Source organism: Ornithorhynchus anatinus, chromosome 4 (genome assembly GCF_004115215.2).
Source record: "Ornithorhynchus anatinus isolate Pmale09 chromosome 4, mOrnAna1.pri.v4, whole genome shotgun sequence".
Taxonomy (NCBI): domain Eukaryota; kingdom Metazoa; phylum Chordata; class Mammalia; order Monotremata; family Ornithorhynchidae; genus Ornithorhynchus; species Ornithorhynchus anatinus.
Window position 1 is genome coordinate 3,378,179 of NC_041731.1, and position 19,410 is coordinate 3,397,588.

Consider the following 19,410-nt stretch of genomic DNA (forward strand, 5'->3'; position numbering starts at 1 on the left):
GGGTTTTCCAGAGCTCATGCTGGTTACTTTCGGCACCCGGAAAGGCTCAGTCGGTCTGAACTTTCCAGATAGTTTCGGTGCAGTGATACACCAGGCCCCTGCGTTGTCGCTGCTTACTCCACTCCCTCGGGGGAAGAGGTTTTTAAGTGAAAAGGAAACCCTGGCATCCTCTGAATGTGTAAATATCAGATTATTTTTTACTAATACTGTTTTACATAATACAAACGTCAGTTTTACCAAGAGTCCTTCAGAACGTAGCTCGGTGAATTGGGACAGAACAATTCACAGCGATCATCACTGGCAGACTGGCCGCCCGAGATTACACGGTGTAAATTGCGAAGAACGCGACAGAGGACGTCGTCGGGAGTACCAGGTGCTGTGAGATATCTGTTGGACCGGTAGAGGTTCACCCCGCCCCACACACACTTAAGACAAGAAGGTAGTTACGACACATTTACTTCACGGATGGGGAAATCACTGCCGGAACATCCCCCCGACCCCCGCGCAGAATAAAACAGAAAAGGTCACGGGACAGTTCTGAATTCATCGAAAATGAAGTTAGGCACATGGGCTTCAGCAACCTAAAAACAATTAAAGTACAGTTAAACAGCCACGGCCTAATCAAAGCAAGTCTGAAATACTTGGACTTCACCTGCGTTTTCTCTGTTCAGGGCTCAACAAAGTTAAGGAATTTGAGTTGGGCATCGGAAGAGCAGGATACCCGAAGACAGAGGTGGACTTTGGAAATTCTGCCAGATTTCCGCATTTAGAAAATTCCTGGCCGACTCTAGAGTTGTGACACGGCATTTCAGTTCTAACCCTTTTTCAGGTGCTTTATTTTTCCCCTTCTTCTCAAACTCTTCCATCCTAAGCTAAACTATCCGGGTTTTTCCGGAGAAGACCGTCCAAGACGATCATAGCAAAAAAGTACAGGCCCTTCTGCTCTACTGGTCTATGTGGACTTTAAAATCATTCCGTCTTCCCAGTGCTGTAGCAGTTCTATTACCGCCCTCCCAACCAGATGATTCCCCATATTCCCTTACCCTCCGCGGCAGTTTCGTGTAGCGGACGTAATCCTCCAGGAACAGAAGGGCCCCCACTACGTCCGCAGGCATTTCTGGGATCTTCTGGCTGCAAGAGTCCATTCATTCCATAGTATTTACTGAGCCCTTACTAATGTGCAGGGCGCTGTACTAAGCGCTTGGAATGGACAATTCGGCAACAGAGTCAATGAAAGCAAGCCACTGCTGTGCCGGCAGACTGGTTAGCGTTTTTAAAAGAACCCGAGGATCGGTGGAATCATGGCTGTGGAATCTCCACTCCCGGAGAACTATGACGGGGAGAAGGAAAAAACACCCGCCCCGTAAGATCTAGACATCTGCCTACCCGGGGGGGGGGGGGGGGGGGTCTGGACCAATGAACCCCACGGGGCCTTTCCCAGCTCCCAAATTTCTTTTGGGTTAGGCTTCCCATTATCGCTGCAGAGATGGCAAACGTCCCCGTGTCCCTGTCCTTCAAGGAAATAGACTTTTTTTTTTAAAAAAGAACCGGTATCCGTAAGGCGCTTCTTACGTTCCAGGGCATCGTGCTAAGCGCCGGGGTAGATACAAGTTAATCGGGTTGGACGTAGTCCAGGTCCCACGTGGAGACCACGGTTTTAATCCCCATTTTACAGAGGAACTAACTGAGGCGCAGAGAAGAGAACCGCCTCGTCCAAGGCCGCCCAGCAGACGGGTGGCAGAGCCGGGATTAGAATAATGGCAATGACGGTATCTGTTCAGCGCTTACTAGGTGCCGAGCGCCGTTTCAAGCGCCGGGACAGACAGAAGGTCAGCGGGTCGTCCCACGTGGGGCTCGCAGTCTTAATCCCTATTTTCCGGATGAGGTAAACTGGGGCCCGCAGAAGTGAAGCGACTGGCCCCGAGTCACACGGCGGACAGGTGGCGGAGCCGGGATTCGAACCAACTCTATCCCATTAGGCAACACTGCTTCGCACCCTCCCCTCTGGGTCTCCTCCCACGGCTCTGACAGAGTCCCACGGGGCCTGCCTTTGCTCCAGCCTCTCCTTCCCCTCTGCCTCCCGGTCACCCGAGCCCCTCGGCCACGAGACCCAAGCCCCCCCCCCCCCCCCGGGTCCGCCTCGCCACCCCCTCCGCCGACGGAGCCGCCCGGCCCTACCTCGTGCACTGTTCCACGGAGGAGCGGATAAACTGGCCGATCAGAGCGAGGAACTGTTCCGTGTAGCGGGAGTGGAACTGCTTCAGCAGAGTGAGGAGCCCCAGGACGAGGGGAGGCCAATCGACCGGGTCCGCCGGTTTCCGACAGACCATTCCTGAGGTGGAACGAGACCCCCGGTGAGATCCTGCCCGCCGTTCTGTCCTCCTGCCGTCCGGAGCCGGCGTTCAACCGTGACGCCGACCCGGTGGCCCCGCCTTTCTGGGACGCGTACCCTCCCGCGTGCTTACTACGTGCCCGGCGCTCGGCCGACGCCACCGACGGCGGCGGTGGGGGGGGGGGTGCCCTGCTGGCAGGGGGGCCACGGAGTGCGGGAATTGGAGGAGCCCGCTCTTAACGTTACGGCGTTCCGGACCCACGGCTCTTAGAGGGATCCGTGGAGAAGCCTGGCTTTGCCCCCGACGTATCCCGAGCTGGCGGTACAGCGGTCGGGTAGGAGGGAAAAATCAAGGGGATCTAACTCCCTCCGCCCCGTGAATCTCAGAGCCCCAAAAGGCACCCGGAGAGCACCGTTCCCCGCCACGTGGCCTCTACCGGTTTCCATTTCCCCACGAGCAGATATTCACGGCCCAGAGGCAGGCAGGCAGCCTGAGGGAACAGGAGAAGAGACAGAAGGCGGCCCCTTTTCCCTCCGCTCCCTCTCTACCTGCCCCTTCGCCTCCCCTCAGCTAAGCCTTTCTCCCCCTTTCCCTCTGCTCCTCCCCCTCTCTCTTCCCCTCCCCTCAGCACTGTGCTCATTTGTCTATATTTTTATTACCCTATTTATTCTGTTAATGCGATGTCCGTCCCCTCGATTCTATTTATTGCCGTCGTTTCTGTCTGTCTTCCCCGATTAGACTGTCAGCCCGTCAGTGGGCGGGGACCGTCTCTATCTGTTGCCGATTCGTACATTCCGAGCGCCTAGTACAGTGCTCTGCACGTAGTGAGCGCTCAATAAATGCTCCCGAACGAACGAATGAAGGCGTGAACCGTCCGCAGATTGCAAAATCGGCTCCCGAACAATCCAGGACCTCTAACCTGCCGGTTAGGGTCACGACGACCGTTAAAAAACTGGGGCATCGTATCGGAGTCCAAACCACATCTCCCTTCTATTTGGCTCGTCTCACCTCCCCCTCCACTGGACTCCTGCCACTCGAGTAGGTTCAGTGTACCCCGAGGGTGGATCTTGGCCTCGTTTTCTGCCCTCAGGGATCCTTCCCCGAAAACTTCCCGCTGACCGCGGAACCCCGCTGAGGGCCGGGGAGTCCTGACCAATTCCACTGTCTAGAAAACCGAGAGCCCTCAAAGCACTAACCTGATTATAATTACACCTCTTAGAGACAAAAATATATACGGTACCCAGGTTTTTGTTGTACTGAAGTTTTGGCAACTGGGCAATGAGAAACAGGAAATTGACAATGGGGAAATACGGCAGGCGCTTTGTCGTGATATAAATCTGAGGGAGAGAACGGAAGAAAAACGGGCGGTTTCAAAACACCGGACGGACCGAGTCTCCATTCCGCCTCACCGTGACCGAGAGAGGACGGCCCAGCTAAAGACAACGCTAAGGCCGGTGACGCCGATCCGTTCGCCTCCCCGTTGGGGGAGGGCGGAGGGCAAAGGTCTACAGAGCACAGCTCTCCCATTACCGTCCGCGAGTCGGAGGCCGGGGGGGGGGGGGGGAGGGGGGCGGGATCAGCCTTGGGCGGGCAGGACTGCCGGCACCATCTGCCCGAGCCCGAACTCCGTTGGATCGACTCGCCCGGACCGGCGGGCGAGCGGATCGACTGGGGGTAGGGCGGGAGTCTGACCTTATTCAGTGGGTTATGAATGCCGGCCGCTTCCAGGTAAGCTGTGATTTCATAGAGCAGGGTGTTATCTTCCTTGGGATAAGGCAGGGAAGGGTCCTGGTAGTGGGCTTCGATATCAGCCAAGATGGCCCTACACGACAACGGATCCGTCAAACCCACCGAGCGTCACGGAGGCGCCGGCCCGTGCACGGGAACGCGTCGGTTGTTATTAGGCAAGTCAACCCGAAGAGTCGTTCGGACGTTTAGGGTGAGCGAGGGCCCAGCCCCGCCACCTTCTCGGTGGGCCCCCGCCACACGCGTCTGACTCCACGGGGTGATGGACGGCCCCGAGGGCTCTCTGAACCGGACCCTCACACTCGCTCATCCCGGGTCTCTGCCAAGACCCGAGAGTTTCCAGTCGGGGCCGAAAAGACCCCAGATGGTGGCTTTTTAACCCACTCACTCTCTGAGGCTGTGCTCTCCCGATTCTCTCCTTCCCCTAAAGGCGAAAATCCTTGCCCCCTTCCCCTCTCCGTGCTCAAAAGGAAAAGCCGTCGCAGCTGAAACTAAAGAAATCGGGCCGGACCAGAACTCAAGCGCGAGGCTTGAGAAACGACAACAAGGTCTGCTTTTGGCCCCCATCTCCAAGGAGGCGATCCAGGTATTTCGGCGACCTCCGACCCCGTTCGCAAAGAACACGACGGCGGGAGCGGGAAATCCGGCCCGCTCTTCCACAGAGGGAACCTCGGGGCCCCTCGGACGGTCCGAACCTATCGGTTCTTACTTATTGAGATTCTCCAGGGCCGCCGCCAGATATTTGGAGTCGAACCTGCAGGAATAGTTCAGCTCATTGGCGATCTGCTGCCTCAAGATCTGCATCTGTCCAACCTGCGCACAAGCGAAAGACAAAGGTCGGCGAAGGCAGGACGAGGTCTAAGAGAGCGCCGCAAGTTAAAACGAAGTCGGAACGGGCCAGGAGCGGACGATAGGGTGGTTCTTCGCGGAAGCCTGAAGAGGCGCTCTGCAAACTCGGGAGCCGGTCTGCACAGTGGAAGGGGGAGGGATCCGAATACAAAATAGTTGAACACAGAACTGAAAAGGAAAATATATATATATACACACACGCACATATCAGTAAGCGTAGAGGAGTCAGGCCCCTAGGCCACCCCCGACGAAGGGCGGGCAGAAGCCACGCGACAACTTCTGGAACGGCAGCAAGGCCGCGGCAGGTCCTCCCCGTGGACTTCCCGGTAGAAATAACGGCATTTATTGAGCGCCTCCTCCACGTGAGGCGCTGGGCCGAGCGTTTGGGAAGGACGACAGAAGCCCCAAACGCCCTCCCCGTCCATACGGGGCTTCCGCTCTTTATGCCTGGAGGGGTGCCTTTATATCAGAGGACTGCTTCCTCCGGTTTCTGTTCTACTGCCCTCCTTTCCGGGTGCCATCTGGAACTCCTGAATCGCGGCCTGTCGTCCTGGTCGACCGGACCCGCTCTCCGTATCTGCCTCCCTCGTAGACCGGGAGCCCCCTGAAGACAAGGGACTCGACCGATGTCCGTATAATCGTCTAGAACTCAATATCCCGCGCGCCGTAAGGCTTAACTAACTTTTGCAGTAATAATCAGCCCCGCCATTCGCCCTCTGCTTTTTTTTTTTTTTTAAAAAAAACTGTACCTAAAACTCTTTTTAAAAACAGACATACCTTCATGATAGCCTCAAGGTACGCTCCCCAAATCTTCTGTGTTTTGGTAATGGCCGAAGAGTAGATTTTGCTTGAATTGGCTGAGAGGCAGAATGACACAAGACATGAGCGCATTTCGGGAGGGGCAGGGACGGGCTGACGTTCCTCTGGCTCAGCTGCGGCGATGTACTCACCTACAATGCCCTTCAGCGGGCTGACCGCATTCACGAGGGCTTTTAGGGTGTCCTGTACCGTTCTGTCCCTCAGGACAGTTCTCTGAAACGCGCTGAGGAAATTCTAAGAGAGATCAGTCGGGATTAAAAAAAAAAACAAACAAAACCAGAAAAAAAACCGCCCAAAACCAAGAGAGAAGCCTTCCTCTTCTAATGGTAGCGAGATTCCTTTCCTCCCCCACCCCCCCCCCCACCCGGCCTCGGCCGGAAGGGCGGGAGCTGACGATTCCAGACACGGAGGGCTTGTGGGATCCGACGTACCAGGCCACCCGGTCTACTGCGGTGCAAGTTCTATTCCCGAGACTCTCCCAGTACCTTACTCCCATTTCGGGGCTGGCGGGCCCCACGTAGAGAACTCGGCAGCTCCACCGCACCGCCAGGTCTCTGGGCGCTAACGGGGGGCCGGGGAGCGGCTGAGCCAGGCGAAGCGAGGCTCACCTGCAACTCTTTGACGATCATGAAACACAGCAGCCTGTCCAGCCCGTTCAGGCCAAAGGTGCCTAAGGTGGTTTGGATCTCCGAGAAGAGACGGCTGCTGGTGACTTCCTGGTGCGTCTTCAGGTCGTACCACGTGTTCAGCTGGTCGATGTAACACGTCGATCTGATTGGGAAACAAATCCGAACGAGAGCAAGTCAGCCCCGAGAGGGCCCGGGAACCTCAGTCGATCAATCCATCGATCGTGATTACTGAGCGCTTGCCGTGGGCAGAACACCGTACCGCTGAAGGACCGAGAGGAGCTCCCCACCTCTCCTCCCTGCCCCACGTCTAGGGGGAAGGTGCGAGAACCAGCACCCGCATCCCTAGAAACGCTCCGGCCCCACCGGGCCTCCCGGCCAATCGCCTACCGACGAAAGCGGACGCTGTTACCAGGGAAGAGCCCGGGACGTGGCCCTCGCTAACGGCTCAGTTGGCCAAAGAGCGAATCGGCGGCGGGCACGGAGAGAGGAGGAACCGGAGACGGTTCCTTCCGGATTCGGTTTCTGGACCCCCACCCGACCCCTTCTCTGCGGACTCCGTGGGAGGGTCATCCGGGGCCGGGGCCCAAGCCGACGGGCTCCGGCCCGATGACTGCGAATCATCTACCGAGTGCTCAGCACCCGGTCGGCCGTTGACAGACACCTCACGTCATCATCGTCATCACTACTGGACATCCCCTCCACGGTCAGGACGACGCAGAACCGCCGGGGGTGAACCAGGCGACGAGGGTGGAATATTTCCTATTGACCCCGGTGCCTGCGGGGCCCGAACGACTGCTACGAAAACAATCGTGTCTCCGCTGTCTGCGGATGAGCGTTCAGGGTTTCGACACCACTGGACTCGGGTCATTCTAATTACTCCGACGGCTCTGTAGACGTCCGTCCATTTCTAAATCTCTCCTGCCTCTCTCTCTACTCTAACACACGCTCCTGGAGGGCAGGGATTCCCTAACTCTCCGTGGCGCCCATCCGGGTCGACGTCGTCGGTTCACGCAGGTGACGGCTATCACGATCGGGTCCACGCAGCGGCTCCTCCGGAGAACGGCGGAGGCGGAAGTACGGAGCCGTCTGAAGCTCCCGGGGATTTCAAGCCAAAGACCTCGTTTGAAATCTTCCTCCCCTTCTTCTTTTCGGCAGCCAGACGTTTCCGAACATCTTCTGCTCATCACCCCCTCCGGTTTCCACATCCGGCGGCTCCGCCGTCGTCGCCCTGTTGGGCGATCGGCGGCCACCAGCCTTCTGGGCCATTTAGCCGATCACTTAATGGTATTTACCGAGCGCTCACCGTGTGCAGGGCGCCGCAGTGAGCGCTTAGAGAGGAGGCCACGAATGAATCGGCCGCCACGTTCCCTGCCCGGCTCGGGTGCGCTTACTTAGGGTCGGTGATCCTCAGGATTTCTCGACACAGGCGCCCGATGAAGGTGACTGACTCATCCACGGGAGTGAACTTGGGAATGGGGATGTGAGTCGACTGGTACACGCTCTGCCAGTCTTGAATCTAAGAAAGGAAAGACCGTAGCTTGGATGAAGCAGTTCGGCTTTTCGCAAATATCCCGTTACGGGGAGAGCGACGGGAAAAGCCGCGCCCTGCTCAGATGCTCCTTGCCAACGGCAGCTTCGAGGAGAGGAGGGGGGTCTGGGTCGGCTGCTGACATCCTGTCAAATCCCAAGACGAAATTCCACCCCCGCCCGTCCCCCTCCGGACTACGAGTAGCTTCAGTGGTGACGGAGCGAACGTCACCCTGGGGTTCGACCGGGACAGGATTCCCGCTCTCGCTCCCTCTCGGATGGGAAGCTCCACGTGTCCGATCCGATGACCTCGGATCTACTCTGCCATCTAGCTCGGTGCAGCTTGGCACGGGGTGAAGAGAGCTCTTCGGGTCGGATACGCCCCAAATTATTACCCCCCCGTTTACGGATGAGGACGCCGAGGCCCACGCCGGTTAAGTGATTTGCCCAGGGTTAAGCAGCGGGCCCATGGCCAGAGGCTGGGTTAGACCCCAACGTCTCTTGACCTGAGGAGCTCCTTCCATCGTGGCACCCTCCCTCCCTCAACCTCCCCGGTGTACATCCTGGTGGTGATTTCGCATGGGCATTTTCGTCGACCCGACCGGCCGCTGACCTAGAACCCGAGCTGTATGACGACGTTTCCGGGGATAAAACAAACTTCAAGGGTAAACGGCCCCCTTCAAAGATCGATCGGTTTCCACGGCGGACAGGTGGCGGAGCCGGGACCAGGACCCGGGCCCTTCTGACTCCCCGGCACGTGCTCTATCCACCCAGATCGTGCCGCTTCCCGGCTGACGCCAACTGTCCTCACAGACGGCTGTCACCGGCCCGGGCCGTGGTGCCTCAGGCCGCCGGCTCTCCCCGAAGCGGACCCGGGGGGTTTCCCGGTGCCCCGCCGCGTACCTTGGTTCTGAGGAAATTATTGCACTCCTGTTCCACGTTATAGTTGATGATGCGAGATACTTCTTCCTGCCAAATCTTCAGACCGTAAACGTTGACGTAATCTTGGATGTACTCGAAAGAGCGATGGAACCCATCCATGGTGGCTCCCATCTCTCTCAGCTTGGGCATCAGTTCGCTCGGCTAAAGGGAAGGGGAGAAACCAAGTGGATCGCACAGAAAAAGGCCGCAGCCCTTCCTAGGCGTCTGGGGTCTGCCGGGCCGCACGCATTGAGAGATGAAGAATAAATCATTCTTCCTGACCGTAAATGGAAAGCTTTTTTTTTTTTTTTTTTTACACGAGACGCAGCTTAGGGGAAAGAGCGCGGGCCTGGGAGTCGGATTCTAATCCCGGCTCTGCCACTTGCCTTCTGTGTGACCCTGGACAAGTCCTTGAACCGCTCTGTGCCTCAGTTTTTTCAAATGTGAAACGGGAATCGAACGCCTGTTCTCTCTTACTGAGGCTGTGAGCTCCAACTGGGACGGGCACTGGGCCCGATCCTACTACATGTCTCTGCCCCAGCACTGAGTTCAGTAATACCACATTTATCATTATTAGACTATTAAGATAACATAAAAAAAAAACCTACTTACTGACTGCCCGGGTGCGTAAACCGATACCGGACGAGTGCAAAAGGACGACGCTTTCACTAATTTTATTCTCTTGAACACCAGAGAACTTCAATGGGAGAAGGTGGGCTTGCAATCACTTTGCGTGGGCTGGTGATTTTTTGGAACTTTCCCAACAACGGGAGGTCCCAAATCGTCTGAAAAGTGTGTCGTCCCAAACACTGGAAATTAAACGTGAAACCCAAGTTTTCCCACCCGTCACCTTCGTGGAGCATCTCCATCTAGACTGTGAGCTCGTGGCGGGAAGGGAATGGGTCGGTTTATCGTCATACTGTACTCTTCCAAGTACTTGACACAGCGCGCTGTACACGGTAAGCGCTCGATAAATACAACGGACCGACTGACTCTATCCTGAGACGGCGGACAACGGCCCTTCCGCCAAGGATCGGTGGGGCTACGTCTCCGCTGAACGGCCTACACAGTCCTAGAGGGCGGGAGGGCTTTCGGACGCAGGAGGGGCCCCGGAAATCCTCAACTTGCAGCCCGGCACATTAGGGGGTGGACTCCCTTCCCGAAAGCTGCCTCTTAAAACGTGGAAACGCAACTACCTAAACCGACGTCGGATCAAGGAAGGGCCCGGGGATTTGCCAGCAGAGGAAGAGACGGTACCTTCCCAAACGATCAGTGGTATTTAGCCAGTACAGAGCGCTAAATGCTTGGGAGAGCACCGCGATATTACGAACGGTGATCGTAACAACAAGAATGATAACGTCGGTTAAAGGCTTTCCAAGCGTCAAGCGCTGTCCTGGGTGCTGCGGAGGTCCCAGAAGAATCGGGTTGGACCCAATCCCTGGCCCGTACGAGGCCCGCAGTGTAAGAGGGAGGGAGAACAGTTTCTGAATCTCCATTTTACCGGTGAAGCAACTGAGGCACGAACTTGAGAGACACGCCGAAGTCACAGAGTAGATGAGCGGCAGAGCTGGGATTGGAACCCGGGTGCGTACCTTGTCTCACAGGCCCGGGTTCTCTCCACTGGGCCGCGGGGCTGCTCGGAAGTAAGAGTCACGGCACCCGCCCTCAAAGAGTTCACCGTACTTAATACACACGAGACTGCGAGCCCTCGAGGGCAGGGACGGCATCTTCCGCCTCCGGTGTACTCTCCCAACGCGTTCTGCCCACGGCAGGCGCTCCGGGACCCCCCTGGGCTGACCGGTGGACGGATCCGCCCCGACGGCTCGCCGCTCGGTACCTTGGCTCGGGGATTGAAGATGAGCCCTCGGTGGAGGGCCAGGGCCACCCGTTTAACCAGCTCCTTCCTGATGCCGTCCTCCAGCAACCGCTTCGGGTCCACCTGTGCCCGAGTGACAGGAGGGACGTTCGGACATCGAGAAACAAAAACACCGGGAAGGCTACGGGTAGAAAACGCGACCCGACCAACCTAGAGCGGGGGGGGGACCGGCTCCCAATTTGCCCAAGGAGACTGAAAACGAGAGATCGCCAGCCCCGGGTTCACTCGGAAACACCGGCAAGGGCCGCCGACGGCGCCGGAGAGGCGGCGGCGGCTGGAAAGGGAGGGTCGGAGGGGAATCGCCGACCAGAGGTCACACGAGCGGCCCTCGTCACCACCTGGCTCTAGACCGTTAGGTCCCTGTGGGTCGGGAACATCTGCGCCCACTCTGCTGCACGGTGCTCAGTGCCCTGCACACGCTAAGTGCTCCATAAATACGATCGACCGGACTGGTCAGAGAAACTCTCGCAACTGAGGAGAAGCCATGCGGACGAGCGAGCGAGCGGGCAGGGAATGCGTCTATTTATCGCTATGTTGCATTCTCCCAAGCGCTTAGTACGTGCTCTGCACACAATAAGCGCTCATTAAACGTGACTGAATGAATCCAAGTGCCTGACTGCAGCCGCACTCAAACCACTTGCCCCATCCCGGGGAGGTTGGGGCAGCTCGGGGGAAGACGGGACCGCGCTGACCAGGACCTCGGGGAAAAACGGGAGAGCGGTGACGAATCAGGGAACGCGTCCATTAGCCGACGCGAGGACCCTTCACCCGCTGCAGGATTCAAACGGCCCCTTCTCCCTGCACCCTGAGGATTCATTCAACGGCATTTATTGAGCGGTTACTATGTGCAGAGCACCGTACTAAGCGCTTGGAACGCACAATTCGGCAACGGACAGAGAAAATCGGGCCAGGTTACCTTGATGATGCCGACCAGGGTTGTTTTCATCATTAGGATGCCTTCGGTGAAAATGGAGATGGCGTGGGTGAGCTTGGCCACCTTCAAGGGAAAGGGAGAGTTACGCTAGAGAGGAAGTTCGCGGTCTAATTCGAGGGGAGGTAAAGGCCTGTGCTATTTTAGGAGAAAATCACCGGCGCTGGAGTGGCCGAATGAGCTGGGACATTTGAGGACTCAGTCCCGGTCCCGCCGCCCCCTTCCTCGGCACCTGGAAGTCAGAGAGGAGGCGGGCGGAGGGGTCAGGTCCTTGGCTCTGTGGGGAGCCGCGGATCAAATTTCCTCAGAATCGAATTTTCATTTTGGGCTTTCGCTCTCTGTGGCCTGAGATTCATTTCTCGACTGGTCCTCTGGAGCCCTTCCTCTGCACTTCACCGTCTCCTAACTAATTCTTGCCCGTCTCCACTAGACTGTAGTAACTCCTTCGGGGCAGGGAACGTGTGTCCTTCTACTCTCCCAAGCACTCAGTACAGTGTCTACCACTTGGCAGGTGTTCGCTAAATGCCACGGATGGAGCGGTTAAGTCTTTCCTAACGACAGCGACACGGTCTCTTCCAACCCCTAATTTTCGGCCTGGTAGTCGTAAAACGCTGGAAAACCAAATGTCAGATGTGAACCGGACCTCGTAGCGTGGGACAAGCTGGGCGTAATCTCTCAATCTGTCTTTGTCCAGACGGGTAGGAACTTCAGCGATATCATGGGTCTGAAGCTTTATGATCTTCAGGAGCGAAGTAAACATGCTTTCTGGAATGATCTGCAAAACCTTCGAGAAAGAAGGAAAGAAAATCGAGACTATAAACGAGGACGATCTAACCGCTAGGCTCCTTTCTCGGGAGTTGGCATCGTCCACTAGCTCTCTAACTTGGGAGGGGAAGGGGAAGAGATTAAGGTAGGCTTCGGACCATGGAGCTTCTTCAAAAGAGCATCTGAAATCCACTCTGGGGCAGAACTTTTCAAACTTTTTTTTTTGAGACTACGGCGCCGGTGGCATTTCTGCACTTCGAGAAGCTCTGCGGTGGGAGGAGGAAAAGAGCACGCTGAACCCAGAACGGACGACTAAAACAGTATTTCCAAGGCGATCCGAAAGGGAGGCAGCCTGACCCGGCAGAAAGGGCCCGACAGAGGATCCGGGGTCTAATCCCAGCTCTGCCACTTAGCTGCCACGTGACCCTGAGCGAGTCGCCTAACCCCCTGGGGCCTCAGTTTCCTCACCTGTAAAATGGGGATTCATTACCTGTTCTCCCTTCCAGTTAGACCGTGAGTCCAGTGAGGGACCGTGTCCCACCGGATTATCTTTTATCTACCGCAGAGCTCAGTGCAGTGCTCGGCACGTAGAAAGCGCTTAACAAATGCATCGTTTTTAATAGCAGACTTCAACAGCGAGCTCATCGTCATTAAGGAAACCCAATGGTTTCTTTAAACTCCACCGAACAGAAACCCCATAGTTTCTTTAAACCAAATCAAACAGATCACCCTTATTCTCCCTTAGAACAGCAAACATGACAATGATTTATTCAAGGACTTAACCACTGTGGAAGGTAATCTCTCTCTAAGAGTTAAGAGTTTATTCTCTGGTTATTCCTGACCAAAGTTTCTAGGACCCGACGGCAGATAGGGCAAAGGAAAGACGTTCATTTATTCTATCGCCTACGAGCGACAGATAGAATTCTGGACTTTATTCGGTACCCCCCCAGCACACCGCACCAAACGGGCACTCCGTAAATGATACTAATATTACCGTGGTATTTTCTTACCTTTCGGACATAAGATACCAATTCTCCCGAATAATACTGTGACACGCTGAGAAGGTCAGGGCTGTTAGCCTGATTGATCCGGAGCAGGGGCAGATCAAGGGCAGAGGCGAGCTAGAGGAAAAAGGATAGAGGATTTTACTGCATATTTTCGGCTTTTACACCTCAGCTCTTCAGTGTACTTACTAGCACTCTATACCATGACAATCAGTCAGATAATCTGCTGTTCAAGCACTCTTCCCTTCGTCGGTCTCTCCCTTTAGACCGAAGGCCCCTTGAGGGCAGGGGTGATGCATTTCATCACTACCGTCCTCTCCCGAGAATTGACCACAGTGCTCGGCACACAGCGGGTGCTCAATCAAGGCAGCCGAATGATCGAAATATAGTTTTAAACCGGAAACCGCCCCTTAATTAAGTAATGGTTCACAGCCCCGGGCCCTCTTGCTCTCAGAACCACCACAGAAGGTGATGAATTCACGGTCTGGCCCATTCTGACTGGCTCTGAATAAAAGGGCGAGGTACGTTTTTTAAAATAATGGCGAGAGCCAAGCACCGCGGGGTAAGTTGGGCGTTTTGACCGGTGGGTGTGTGTGTGTGTTTTTTTTTTTTTAATGGCGTCGTTAAGCACTTGCTATGTACGAGGCACCGCGCTCGGCGCCGGGAGAGAGACAAGCCGATCAGGTTGGACCCCATCCACGTCTCACGCGGGGCTCACGCTCTTACATTTTACGGATGAGTGAACCGAGGCACAGAGAAGCAGGCGACCTACCCAAGATCACACGGCAGACGAGCGGCGGAGCGGGGATTAGAACCCAGGTCCTCCGGCTCCCTCTTCCCGCTAAGCCCCACTGCTTCTCGTGTGTTGACAGTGGGATCCCTCTTTACCCGCTACTGCTTCCTTACCCTTAAGGAGCAGTAAAAGGTCACCGCGCTTAGTCCGTGAGCCCCACGAGGGGCAGGAACCATTTCTAATTCCCACCTGCGTAGTCTCCCTCGGTGTTTAGGGCAGTGCTCCGCCCACACTGAGCGCTTAATAAATACTATTACTAAGGCCCTAAACTCACCTGGCGGGATGTGGGCCGACATCAAGCGCTGAGCTCTGTCTTACAGCTTGGACATGACTGAGGCAAAAATAAGGAGCTGAACCTTTCCGTGTCCCCTCCCGCATCTTTCTGCTCCGTAACCAAGGCTCGAGGCAGCCGTCTTCCCGCCTGAAACCCGAACCTCTACCTGCCTGACAGCACCACCCCCGCCCTCACCCGGGAGTCCGAGGTTCTCGCTCCATCCCTCCGCGCTGAATTTTCAAAGCCGAAGAAGGGCTCCTACATGAACTGGCGAGGCTCAGAAAACGTTTCCATCCGTAACACTGATACTCGGATTTAGACCTTTCCATTTAGGTGGGAATTTCATTCGTTCATTCAATAGTATTTATTGAGCGCTTACTATGTGCAGAGCACTGTACTAAGCGCTTGGGATGAACAAGTCGGCAACAGATAGAGACGGTCCCTGCCGTTTGACGGGCTTACGGTCTGATCGGGGGAGACGGACGGACGAGAACGATGGCACTAAACAGCGTCGAGGGGAAGAACGTCTCATAAAAACCATGGCAGCTAAATAGAATCGAGGCGATGTACAATTCATTAACAAAATAAATAGGGTAACGAAAATATATACAGTCGAGCGGACGGGTACAGTGCCGTGGGGATGGGAAGGGAGAGGTGGAGGAGCAGAGGGAAAAGGGGAAAATGAGGCTCTAGCTGCGGAGAGGTAAAGGGGGGATGGCAGAGGGAGTAGAGGGGGAAGAGGAGCTCAGTCTGGGAACGCCTCTTGGAGGAGGTGAGTTTTAAGTAAGGTTTCGAAGAGGGAAAGAGAATCGGTTTGGCGGAGGTGAGGAGGGAGGGCGTTCCGGGACCGCGGGAGGACGCGACCCGGGGGTCGACGGCGGGATGGGCGAGACCGAGGGACGGCGAGGAGGTGGGCGGCGGAGGAGCGGAGCGTGCGGGGTGGGCGGTAGAAAGAGAGAAGGGAGGAGAGGTAGGAAGGGGCGAGGTGATGGAGAGCCTCGAAGCCTAGAGTGAGGAGTTTTTGTTTGGAGCGGAGGTCGATAGGCAACCACTGGAGTCGTTTAAGAAGTGGAGTGACATGCCCAGATCGTTTCTGCGGGAAGATGAGCCGGGCAGCGGAGTGAAGAATAGACCGGAGCGGGGCGAGAGAGGAGGAAGGGAGGTCAGAGAGAAGGCCGACACGGTAGTCTAGCCGGGATATAACGAGAGCCCGTAACAGTAAGGTAGCCGTCTGGGTGGAGAGGAAAGGGCGGATCTCGGCGATATCGTAGAGGTGAAACCGGCAGGTCTCGGTAACGGATAGGATGCGTGGGGTGAACGAGAGGGACGAGTCAAGGATGACACCGAGATTGCGGGCCTGCGGGACGGGAAGGATGGTCGTGCCATCCACGGTGACGGAGAAGTCTGGGAGCGGACCGGGCTCGGGAGGGAAGATGAGGAGCTCAGTCTCGCTCATGTTGAGTTTTAGGTGGCGGGCCGACATCCAGGCGGAGACGTCCCGGAGGCGGGAGGAGACGCGAGCCCGAAGGGAGGGGGAGAGGACAGGGGCGGAGATGTAGATCCGCGTGTCATCTGCGTAGAGATGGTAGTCAAAGCCGTGAGAGCGGATGAGTTCACCGAGGGAGTGAGTGTAAATGGAGAACGGAAGAGGGCCGAGAACTGACCCTTGAGGAACTCCAACAGTTAAAGGATGGGAGGGGGAGGAGGCTCCAGCGTAGGAGACCGAGAATGATCGGCCAGAGAGGTAAGAGGAGAACCGGGAGAGGACGGAGTCAGTGAAGCCAAGGTGAGATAAGGTACGGAGGAGGAGGGGATGGTCGACAGTGTCAAAGGCAGCAGAGAGGTCAAGGAGGATCAGAATGGAGTAGGAGCCATTGGATTTGGCAAGAAGGAGGTCACGGGTGACCTTAGAGAGAGCGGTCTCGGTAGAGTGGAGGGGACGGAAGCCAGATCGGAGGGGGTCTGGGAGAGAATGGGAGTTAAGGAATTCTAGGCATCGATCGTAGACGACCCGTTCTAAGATTTTGGAAAGGAAGGGTAGTAGGGAGATAGGACGATAACTGGAGGGGGAAGTGGGGTCGAGAGCGGGTTTTTTTAGGATGGGGGAGACGTGGGCGTGTTTGAAGGCAGAGGGGAAGGAGCCCTTGGAGATCGAGTGGTTAAAAATAGAAGTTAAGGAAGGGAGGAGGGCAGGGGCGACGGTTTTAAGAAGGTGAGAGGGAATGGGGTCCGAGGCGCAGGCGGAGGGGGTGGCACTCGCGAGGAGGGAGGAGATCTCCTCTGAGGATACCGCAGGGAAGGATGGGAAAGTAGGGGAGGGGGTCGGTGGGGGGGAGGGGAGAGGCGGAGGGGTGACTTTGGGGAGCTCAGACCCGATCGTGTTGATTTTCGTGAGGAAATAGGTGGCCGGATCATTGGGGGTGAGAGATGGGGGAGGGGGAGGAACAGGGGGCCTAAGGAGAGAGTTAAAGGTCCGGAACAATCGGCGGGGGTGACGGGCGTGGGTGTCGATGAGGGAGGAGAAGAAGCTTTGCCCGGCGGAGGAGAGGGCAGAGTTAAGGCAGGAAAGGATAAATTTGAAGTGTGTGAGGTCGGCTCGGTGCTTGGACTTTCGCCAGCGGCGCTCGGCGGCTCGAGCGTAGGAGCGTAGGAGGCGGACGGAGGAGGCGATCCGGGGCCGTGGGTTAGTGGCGCGAGAGCCGGCGGAGGGAAAGGGGGGCGAGAGAGTCGAGATGAGTAGAGAGGGTGGAGTTGAGAGGGAATCTCGGGCCGAACTGCGGAGCGAGATGAGTTTCAGCCGGGAGCCGCTCGGCTCAGTCGTTCGAACTCGGTCCAGGCCCCCACCGGACTGTGAGCCCCCGGCGGGCGGGGATCACGCCAACCGAGTCCGCCGGATGGTGCTCTCCCGACCGCTCAGCGCCGTGCGCCGCACACGGTAAGCGCGCGGCAAATACCGCCGATGGACCGGTCGGTTGAGAGGTCCGTTTTCCGCTGGCTTACCTTTAGGAACGTAGCTCTGAGTTTAGTGACCATGGACGGGTTAGCCCTTATACTCTCCTGCATGATAGCCGTGAAACTAGAGAGAAAGACCGAGACGTGACGACGTTCCCCTAGGAGTGGCGTGTTCTTCCCAAATACGGCCACCCGATTCCCCCCAGTCGCAGCCCCCAGCTGGAACTGACGGTCACCAGGGAAGACTTTCCTCGCTTGATGGGGGGGGGGGGGGGGGGGCCCCAGGGCAGGGGGCTGATCAGATCGCGCCGCTAAGGGGTGAGGTGGCCCATCGATCAATCGATGGTATTTACCGAGCGTCATCGATCGATCCATCTTCATGTCTGCCTCCCCCCTCTAGACTACAACCTCCCCTCGGGCAACTCCGTCGTACCGTGACCCATTTACCGAGCCTTTACCGTCTGCGGAGCACTGCATTGAGAACTCGGCAGAGCACACTGATAATGATGTCGGTATTTGTTACGCGCCTATTTACGTGCAGAGCACTGTACTAAGCGCTGGGGTAGACACAGGGTAATCAGGCCGTCCCTCGTGGGGCTCACGGTCCCCGTTTTCAGAGACGAGGTAACTGAGGCCCCAGAGAAGTGAAGCGACTCGCCCACGGTCACACAGCCGCCAAGTGGCAGAGCCGGGATTCGAACCCATGACCCCCGACTCCCAAGCCCGGGCTCTCTGCACCGCGCGACGACGACGACTCCCCATTTCTTTGGAGAGGAAGCCCGGGAGACCGAAAGACAGTCAGCCGTTGCAAACGGTTTTTCAGGTGACCAGGTTGCCGGAGACGGAGTCATAAAATCCTCACCAACAACCCGAGCTCACCTGGCGAACGGCACTGAGGGAGACACTGGCAGTCCTGATGCTCCCCCTTGCGATTCAAAGAACGGGAAACCTCGTAATAATAACGATGGCATCCGTAAAGCGCTCACTATGTGCAAAGCGCTGGAGAGGATGCAGGGCGATCAGGTTGTCCCCCGTGGGGCGCGCAGTCCTCATCCCCATTTGACCGATGAGGGAAGGGAGGCCCAGAGAAGTGAAGCGACTGGCCCAGAGTCACGCAGCTGACAGGCGGCGGAGCCGGGATTTGAACCCGGGACCTCTGACCGCCGAGCCTGGGCTCTCTCCTTTCCTCCGAGCCACCCTGCTTCTCGAAACCATGCGGCGGCGTTCGGATTACTGCCCTCTTCCCCCTTTCATCCTCCTCCTCCTTCTACCCCCCAGCCCGTGTTTTGTTCCTTCCGATAATAATAATGATATTCACCGTGGTATAGGTTAAGCGGTTACTAGGTCCCAGGCATTATACTAAGCGCCGGGATAGAAAGACGAACGAGTTGGCCTCGGTTCCCGCCCCGGTCTCCTCTCAGGTCACGACCTCATTCGCTGCGCGTCGTTCTCCTCTCTCTCACCACCGACCTCGTGCTCCCGCCTCCCTTTCAGCCGGGAATTCCCTCTCCGCATAATGATCGTCGTCCCGATGACACTTCTGGCATTTGCGGAGCACTTCCTAAGTGCCGAGCACGGCCCTGGGGTCATCAGGTCCCCCATGGGGCTCGGCAGGAGGGAGAACCGGTATCGGAGCCCCACTTGGCCGACGACAAAACCGAGGGACGGAGAAGTTAAGCGACTTGCTCGAGGTCACGCGGCGGGTAGGCAGCGCGAACCGGGAACCCGGCCCCCCCGACTCCCGGGCCCGTGTTCCCGCCACCGGACCGAGCCGCTTCCGAAACGACACCTCCAGGAGGCCTCCCCCGACTCATCCCATCTCCCCACCCGCGGCCCCTGCCGTCTGCCGCTCCCACATCACCTAAGCGCTCGGGTACTCGACCGACGCTTCCGACCGTTACTTCACACTCCATTTCTTCCCCCAACCTGCGACGTACTTCAGCGCCCGTCTCCTCGGATGGCTGGGACGCTCCCGGAGGGCGGGGATCCGT

At 57.0% G+C, this 19,410-nt stretch overlaps 1 protein-coding gene across 4 annotated transcripts in view; it reads right to left on the minus strand.

Annotated features, from left to right (window-relative positions):
- Positions 1 to 171: 171 nt before the first annotated feature.
- Positions 172 to 19,410, minus strand: part of WASHC5 (WASH complex subunit 5) — a 39,051-nt gene continuing 19,812 nt past the window's right edge. For 2 of the 4 annotated variants that reach the window (XM_029062104.2, XM_029062103.1), the window contains exons 14-29: positions 17,468 to 17,543; positions 13,407 to 13,517; positions 12,275 to 12,415; positions 11,617 to 11,697; positions 10,662 to 10,763; positions 8,807 to 8,986; positions 7,768 to 7,892; positions 6,356 to 6,518; positions 5,879 to 5,981; positions 5,706 to 5,785; positions 4,789 to 4,892; positions 4,026 to 4,155; positions 3,574 to 3,670; positions 2,179 to 2,332; positions 1,044 to 1,131; positions 172 to 581 (exon numbers count right to left, since the gene is read on the minus strand). In XM_029062104.2, coding sequence (XP_028917937.1) covers positions 525 to 581; positions 1,044 to 1,131; positions 2,179 to 2,332; positions 3,574 to 3,670; positions 4,026 to 4,155; positions 4,789 to 4,892; positions 5,706 to 5,785; positions 5,879 to 5,981; positions 6,356 to 6,518; positions 7,768 to 7,892; positions 8,807 to 8,986; positions 10,662 to 10,763; positions 11,617 to 11,697; positions 12,275 to 12,415; positions 13,407 to 13,517; positions 17,468 to 17,543 — 1,792 coding nt within the window. In that variant the 3' untranslated portion in view covers positions 172 to 524. Of the gene's footprint in view, positions 582 to 1,043; positions 1,132 to 1,202; positions 1,331 to 2,178; positions 2,333 to 2,769; positions 2,824 to 3,573; positions 3,671 to 4,025; positions 4,156 to 4,788; positions 4,893 to 5,705; positions 5,786 to 5,878; positions 5,982 to 6,355; positions 6,519 to 7,767; positions 7,893 to 8,806; positions 8,987 to 10,661; positions 10,764 to 11,616; positions 11,698 to 12,274; positions 12,416 to 13,406; positions 13,518 to 17,467; positions 17,544 to 19,410 lie in introns of those variants that run through there. The other 2 variants (XR_005659904.1, XM_029062105.2) reach the window with 2 other exon arrangements.